The 8,837-nt window shown below is 37.8% G+C and overlaps 1 protein-coding gene across 1 annotated transcript; it reads left to right on the top strand.

The window, feature by feature from the left end:
* Positions 1–375: 375 nt before the first annotated feature.
* LOC141602015 (uncharacterized) lies at positions 376–8,347 on the top strand. Its single transcript, XM_074422325.1, has 2 exons — positions 376–1,166; positions 7,735–8,347. The coding sequence occupies exons 1-2, from the start codon at positions 376–378 to the stop codon at positions 8,345–8,347; spliced, it is 1,404 nt and encodes a 467-aa protein (XP_074278426.1).
* Positions 8,348–8,837: the final 490 nt, after the last annotated feature.

The following is an 8,837-nucleotide window of genomic DNA, read 5'->3' as shown; positions in this document are numbered from 1 at the left end:
ATTATTATTATTATTATTATTATTATTATTATTATTATTATTATTATTATTATTATTATTATTATTATTATTATTATTATTATTATTATTATTATTATTATTATTATTATTATTATTATTATTATTATTATTATTATTATTATTATTATTATTATTATTATTATTATTATTATTATTATTATTATTATTATTATTATTATTATTATTATTATTATTATTATTATTATTATTATTATTATTATTATTATTATTATTATTATTATTATTATTTGCAATACTCCCCTTAGGGTATTACCTTCCTGGATGCATTAAACATGACCATATCCAAGAGTGTGAGTGCGGGCAAAAGGGGATTAAGGAGTCTGCAATTGGAAAATGGATAATATTGGGTTTTGGAACATAAGGGGCCTAAATAAGCTGCATAAGCAAACTGAAATAAAAAGGTTCTTGTTTCAGAATAATGTTGGTTTGTTTGGTCTACTAGAAATCAAAGTTAAAAGTAGGAATTGGAATAAAGTTAAGAATAATGTGTGTGATAGTTGGTCTATATGCACAAATAACAGTCATCACAAAGGGGGGAGGATCTGGCTTATTTGGCAACCTAACCAGTATGTGGTGGATGTTAGGTACATTTGTGACCAACTCATTCACTCTAAAGTTTCTGACAAGTTAAGGAATATTAGCTTTTATTTTACTCTGGTCTATGGATTAAATAAAGACAAAGAGAGAGAGTCTTTGTGGGATTATCTGTGTCATATCAGTAGGGATATTGATACTGCTTCGATGGTTGGAGGGGTTTTTAATATTTTAATGCACCTGAATGAAAGAATTAGTGGTGCTGAGGTCACTTGGTCTGACATTTCACCTATGAGGCAAATGGTGGACCACTGTGACTTGATGGAGTTGAAGTCCCTTGGCTCTTTTTTTACTTGGAATAATAAACACGAGGTGGGGACAAAAGTTTACAGCAAGCTTGACAGGGTGTTGATTAATGGAGACTGGCTGGTTCAGTTCCCTGAGTGCTTTGCTAATTTCCTTCCTGAAGGACTCTTTGACCATTGCCCTTGTCTTATTCAATTTCAAACAAGAGGTAATAGGAAGGGGGTTCCATTTAAGTACTTTAATATGTGGGCATTGTCGAGGATTTTCAGCATACGGTTGGGAAGGTGTGGTCCCAACACGTGGATGGTACTCCTATGTTTAGGGTGGTTAAGAAGTTAAAACTTCTGAAGAAAGAGTTAAAGAAGTTAGATAAGGATAACTTCAGTGACATTGAGAACCTGACTCAAGTGACTGAAGTGTCTGATGCGTGTCATTTATATGATGTTTTACATCCCATTTTACACGCATTTCAGAGCTCATTCTTGTAGTTTATGCTACATTTATCCCTATTTCCGTCTACTTCCGTATTTTGTACATTATTGCAGAAATGTGAAGAATTTAACGGGAAATCAAGCCAAATCCGTCCCCGAGTAATCTGCATTGCAAATGACGTAAAGGAATCACTTAAGGAACGAGCTTGGTGCGCAATTCAAGGCCCAAAAGACAAGTCCACGAATTTTAAGAAGTCAAGTAGCAGTTCAAGTAGTCGATCGACCAGTCCAATCAGTCGATCGACCAACCCTCGGGTTACAGAAGCTATTGTTCACTGCCAAGCGGTCGATCGACTAGTCCTATCAGTCGATCGACCAGATTGCTATTCCAGACGTGAATTAAAAGACCGTGAATCTTGAAGCCCGTTAAGTTTAGGTTTTGGAATAAGAAGTTACGTTACTTTCTATATAACGTAACTGAAAATACCTAGTTTTCATCAAGTTTTATTATCAGAAATTACATTGAGTTTTAGTTTACTAATTAGGGTTTGGAATATCGTGAGCATCGGAATTTTGTTCTTGTTCTTAATCATTCCTCTACAACCTTGGTATTATTCTGCCCTATTTCAATTTACTTCTATTTCGCTTTTAGCATTGAATTGATAGTTAGATTCCCGAAACCATCTTAGTATCGCTTGTTAATCGTTTGTTCATTCGTTTTAAACATGAATTATTCTACCGATTTCGTTAATTTCATTGTCGTTATCATCGTTAGTATGAGTAGCTAATTAGTTTGTGCTAGGATGTAGGGGAATTGTAGCATAGGCGGCATTAGATTAGACACGGCCCGCGTGTTGGTCGATCGACCACCTTACCCGGTCGATCGACTGACCTCGTGAGGTTACCTTTCGTTTTAATTGATTTTAATTGTTTATTTAACGAATCGAATGCATGCGACCAGTTAGATACCCTTTTGTGACTGACCCAATAGATCGAAAGATAGGGAAAGTTATTAGACCATCAATTGAATCGACTAAACTGTGCTAAGATCGAAAGATAGGTATAGTTGAGACCATTAGTCACTTTTCAGAACGAAAGTTAGTATTAGTGATATTAGGGACCTATAGCGAGATCGAGAGATGCTATTTGTTAAGAGTGGACCGAGAGGACCTCTTTATTTCCCGCCTCACACCGTGTTGACTCGGACGAAGCTTAGTTTGTCTTTGCCGAAGCTATAATGAACCGATCATCCTAGTACCCCTTTCTTTATCTGTTAAACCGTCTTTTTTAGTTTATTATCTGTATTTGCTCTTAGCTATAGTTCATCTCAACTCAACCCCCACAATTGTTACCCTAGACTAAATATAAATCAACTAGAATTTACATCTGCCTCCTTGTGGTTCGACCCTGTTGCCACTAGCCTAGGTTAGTCTTAATAGGAATTATAAATTTTATCTTTGGTACTCACAACGACGGGTATCAAATTTTGGCGCCGTTGCCGGGGAGGCAGCGCTAGTTTTAGTTGTCTTTAATTTTAGTCTTTCTTTCTTTAGTCTCAGGGAACTTCGGTTCCTTGAGACCGTTCTCATGTCGTTCCTTCTGAGTTTTCCGCAGGAAGAGAACGAAATCTTTGGTGTTTATTTAGCCAGACTTTGGGAGTTTATTGAGCCCAGACGAGATGCCTTCTCTGATCTCCAAATATGCTGCACCATTTTCCGGCATATGAATGACCCTACGCGAGCATACCTCGAGTCTATAGGTAAGTGGGATTTCGAAAGAATCCCCGTCATTGAGGTATTAGAATTCTTTAATTGGTTTGCTACTGAATCTCTTAAACCTACTTTTTATCTTCATGTTGACTCAGATGAGGGGGTGGGTGAGACCTTAGAAACCGATCTAGGAAATGCTGACGGAGACATAGAGGAGACCATTAGCGTGGTTGACAATCCTTTTTATGAGGATAGTTTAGAACCCCTTTATGATTCTGGCACTGATAGTGAGGTCGATTTGGAGGATCTCTTTGAGAATCTCTAGCTTGACGAGTCTAGCGATAAGGAGAGTGAGGAGGAAAATTTTGACAGTCTTGAGGTTAATTGGGATGTGTATGACGATATTATAGATGAACCTATTATAGAGGACCCGATTGACCCATTTGACTTTACCGTCCCATGCATTTGGGACGATTATCCACCTTCTCCCTTAGTTGACCAGACTCCTCCATCTCACATTTCTTACCCGTCTGAGCATCTGGATTCTACTCGCGTTGTTTTTGAGTCAAATGCTACAGAGCTTCTTTGTTTATCACCTGCGGTTAACTTGAGCTTTTATATTCCGCCCTTAACTGGAGGGCAGAATAGCTTTGTGGACAATTTTAGGAGCTGCCATAGGAAATTTGTTAGGCTTAAATATTTTTACATTTTAATTTCCTATGTTTTTACTATATTATGGTGCTACTTACAGTTTTGTGTAGCACATACGCAGCTATTTGATAGGTTGCTGAGAGCCTTGAGTTGTTTTGATTGGGCTCCATTAGAGTGAGCTGCTGAAGAAAAAAGAGGTCGAGCGGGACCTGTCTGAAACCAGCGCTAGCCGGGAGGCAACCCGGATGTGTTTTGTTTTTGTTTTGAATAAAACCTCATAGTTGTTTAGAAATAAAAACTCTTAGTCGTGTGCTTGTTTTTCTTTTTAAACACTATAGACTGTTACTTTGGGTTTTGCGCAATTTTTGGGCGCGTTATTATGTGCTTTTGCAGGTTGAAGACCATGATAGCTTAATTTATTGAGCTAATTAGACGAAATCAGAAAGTTACAGCAGTTAGTTCAGTCGATCAACTGGCCAGTATGGTCGATCGACTGAGCTGCGCATCTCAGGAGTTTATGGTCCTGTTCACTTCAGTCGATCGACTGGGTGATGTGGTTGATCGACCACTGCCGCTGTTGTACCTATTTTCGATCATTCCCCTGCTGTGTTTGATCGTTTTGCGGAATTGAGGGAGTCTTCCCTCCACTTTGTTTTCCGTCTTATTTCTGATTTCTTCCTTTTTCGTAACTTTGCACATAATTACCATCCCAATTTTGCTTTCTCGATTTTATGCGCGGTACTCTATTTGTCTTTTCAGGTATTTATTGGTAGCACTGCTGGCTACTGAAACCTACTAGCTCACGCTGGTTTGGGGAGGTTTCCTTTTGCTGCGCTTAAAGTCTTGTGAGTTCCCGAGTTCCACTTCATGTCATATTTATTTATTTACCGCAAAATCTCATTTCCTTTTGCTTTCATTACATGATTTTGCACAATGGGGACATTGTGTGATTTGGTTTGGGGAAGGGTTTTGCATTGCATTCACATGTTTCATTGCATTTCTGTTTCACGTTTACATTTTTGTCTTGCATTGTTATTTATTTTCACTTATATATACAAAAATCCAAAAAAAAAAAACAAAAAAATTAATTGGAAAATTTCAAAAATTTCAAAAAAATGCATGTTTATTTTAGCATATAGGTCGAGTCGGAACGGTAGTATTTCAATGATGACATTGCATTTGCATCTGTTTACGCCTAAGCCTTGCTAATTGACATGTTATTAGTAGAATCATATATGCATAGTCTACGAGTTTTCGTTAATTTCTTGCTGAACTTGAGACTTGACTTAGAATTTTGGCAAGCTACATCATTTTCTAAGGTTTAGAGCTTATAACTGGTGACATTCATGCCCAGTTTATCTGGGATGTGAGTAGTTACTCCTTATGAGACATGTTATATTAATTTGCATAAATATGAACTTGATCTGCTTAATACCTGTATGCATTTGGTTTGTGGTTTGTTGACACATGTGGAAGAGGTATCCTTTATTCATTTTACCCATAAGCTCCACACTGCCAAAAATAGCCTTTTTGTCCCGTCACTACATCCTACATTTAGCCTGCCCTTGTCAAGCTAGTAGTTTATGTTTTCGGGATTGTTACTTTGTTTTTGGTGGCATATGCTCATTTGAGATGATGTTGGGAAGAAAGAAAATAAAGAAGAAAAATGAAGAAGGAAAAGGAAGGAAAGAAAGAAAAAAAAAAGATAGAAAAAAAAATGATTCGAAAAGAAAAGAAAGAAAAAGAGTGTTCGGTACTGTAGAGGACGGTCGATCGACTTGCTATATTGGTCGATCGACTGCATCCCGAGAAAAAGAAAGTTTGAAAAAATCACATGTTGCAATTATTATGATTTGGTGATTTCCACTCCCATATTATCGTTTATATTCTTTGGGGAGTCAATTTTATGGAGATTGTGAGTTTTGTGCCTTGAATTGGCACCGTCTTGTAACATTTACATTGAGTTTGAAGTTGGGATTCGCTTATAGTTTGGATTGTAGTTACTAGCTTGGCTTATTACTCCTAATATCCAAATTCATTTTAGCCCCTTCTTACCCTTTACCTCACATATCCATATTTACCTCGGCATGTGTCATGGTCATCTGTTTGGTTGGAATGCATATGTACGGTTGTAGAGATTACTTTCATATTAGATTGCAGGCATGTTTTCATAGGTCGTAGTTAGGTGAGAGTCTTTACAAATATTACTTCTTTCTATCTTTTACATATATTCACCTGTGTTTATTGAGTGATATGAGCGACCCGTGAGAGTCCGAATTGATAAGTGTCTACAGTTGACAGTTCAACAGTTTTTAACGATTTCATAACTCGTTTGCATAATTCATATTGCTAATTGATTGCTGATTTGTTGCATTAAATTGGTTTAGGCTTGACAGTTTGCAATTCGCTCTGAGATTGAACTCGTTCCATTAGGTTTTAGGATCGAGTCTAGTTTTTGCTTGGGGACAAGCAAGGGTTTGGTTTGGGGAAGTTTGATGCGTGTCATTTATATGATGTTTTACATCCCATTTTACACGCATTTCAGAGCTCATTCTTGTAGTTTATGCTACATTTATCCCTATTTCCGTCTACTTCCGTATTTTGTACATTATTGCAGAAATGTGAAGAATTTAACGGGAAATCAAGCCAAATCCGTCCCCGAGTAATCTGCATTGCAAATGACGTAAAGGAATCACTTAAGGAACGAGCTTGGTGCGCAATTCAAGGCCCAAAAGACAAGTCCACGAATTTTAAGAAGTCAAGTAGCAGTTCAAGTAGTCGATCGACCAGTCCAATCAGTCGATCGACCAACCCTCGGGTTACAGAAGCTATTGTTCATCGCTGCGGTCGATCGACTAGTCCTATCGATCGATCGACCAGATTGCTATTCCGGCGTGAATTAAAAGACCGTGAATCTTGAAGCCCGTTAAGTTTAGGTTTTGGAATAAGAAGTTACGTTACTTTCTATATAACGTAACTGAAAATACCTAGTTTTCATCAAGTTTTATTATCAGAAATTACATTGAGTTTTAGTTTACTAATTAGGGTTTGGAATATCGTGAGCATCGGAATTTTGTTCTTGTTCTTAATCATTCCTCTACAACCTTGGTATTATTCTGCCCTATTTCAATTTACTTCTATTTCGCTTTTAGCATTGAATTGATAGTTAGATTCCCGAAACCATCTTAGTATCGCTTGTTAATCGTTTGTTCATTCGTTTTAAACATGAATTATTCTACCGATTTCGTTAATTTCATTGTCGTTATCATCGTTAGTATGAGTAGCTAATTAGTTTGTGCTAGGATGTAGGGGAATTGTAGCATAGGCGGCATTAGATTAGACACGGCCTGACCCGCGTGTTGGTCGATCGACCACCTTACCCGGTCGATCGACTGACCTCGTGAGGTTACCTTTCGTTTTAATTGATTTTAATTGTTGTATTTAACGAATCGAATGCATGCGACCAGTTAGATACCCTTTTGTGACTGACCCAATAGATCGAAAGATAGGGAAAGTTATTAGACCATCAATTGAATCGACTAAACTGTGCTAAGATCGAAAGATAGGTATAGTTTAGACCATTAGTCACTTTTCAGAACGAAAGTTAGTATTAGTGATATTAGGGACCTATAGCGAGATCGAGAGATGCTATTTGTTAAGAGTGGACCGAGAGGACCTCTTTATTTCCCGCCTCACCTGTGTTGACTCGGGCACGAAGCTTAGTTTCTTTGCCGCTGAAGCTATAATGAACCGATCATCCTAGTACCCCTTTCTTTATCTGTTAAACCGTCTTTTTTAGTTTATTATCTTTATTTGCTCTTAGCTATAGTTCATCTCAACTTAACCCCCACAATTGTTACCCTAGACTAAATATAAATCAACTAGAATTTACATCTGCCTCCTTGTGGTTCAACCCTGTTGCCACTAGCCTAGGTTAGTCTTAATAGGAATTATAAATTTTATCTTTGGTACTCACAACGACGGGTATCAGTGTCTTTGAGGGAAGTCTAGAAAAAACTCATTGAGGACCCTCTTAACAAGGTCCTTTGTGATTCTGAAAGTGCCCTGGCTAAAGAGGTGATGACTCTAAAAAAGGCTAGAATTCAGTTCTTGCTTCAGAAATCTAAAGAGAAGTGGATGGAAGAAGGAGATGAGAACTCAGCTTACTATCATCAGAGTATCAAAAGCAGGAGAATGAGAAACAAAGTGTACCAGATTCAGAATCAGGATGGGGTCAGGTGTACTCAATCCCAAGAGATTCAGGATGCCTTTGATTGCTTTTACAGAGACCTTCTTGGTTCCTCAAAGAAAGTAGTGCCTGTTAATGTGAGTATTGTTAGAGCTGGGAGTTGCTTATCCTCTCAACAGCAGCAGGAATTGATTACCCCTGTGACTGATGAGGAGGTCAAGAGAGCTATGTTCTCCATTCCTGGTAACAAAGCTCCTGGGCCAGATGGTTATAGCAGCCAGTTTTATAAGGATGCATGGTCAATTGTTGGGAAGGAAGTGACTATAGCTGTACGTAATGTGATTAAGACTGGTAAGCTTCTGAAAGAATATAATGCAACTATACTTACTTTGATCCCCAAAGTGGAAGTTCCTGAGAGTGTACAACAGTTCAGGGTTATAGCTTGCTGTAACACTCTCTACAAATGTGTTACTAAGGTCTTGTGAAACAGGCTTAGTTCTATTATGCCCAGTATCATCAATCCTTCTCAGAGTGCGTTTGTGAAGGGCAGGGATATAGTGGGCAATATCTTGATTTACCAGGACCTCATAAAGATGTATAAAAGGAAAGCTTGCTCCCCTCGTGTCATGATGAAGATTGATCTTCAGAAGGCATATGACTCGGTTGAGTGGAGTTTTTTAAATGACATGCTACTTGCTCTAAAATTTCCTGAGTCCATCATTAGGATCTTGATGCAATGTGTGACCAGCCCTAGCTATTCTTTATCTTTGAATGGGAAATTGTTTGGATACTTCAAGGGCAAGAAGGGTCTTAGACAGGGGGATCCTCTGTCCCCTTTGCTCTTTACAATTTGTCTTGAATATTTAAGTAGAATTCTCAGTTGGGTTCAAAACCAGAGGGAATTCAGGTTTCACCCTTTTTGCAAGAGAGTTAAACTGAACCACCTTTGCTTTACAGATTATCTGCTTATGTTTT

This window comes from Silene latifolia, chromosome 9 (genome assembly GCF_048544455.1).
Source record: "Silene latifolia isolate original U9 population chromosome 9, ASM4854445v1, whole genome shotgun sequence".
Lineage (NCBI taxonomy): Eukaryota > Viridiplantae > Streptophyta > Magnoliopsida > Caryophyllales > Caryophyllaceae > Silene > Silene latifolia.
This window is presented reverse-complemented; position numbering and strand designations above follow the sequence as displayed.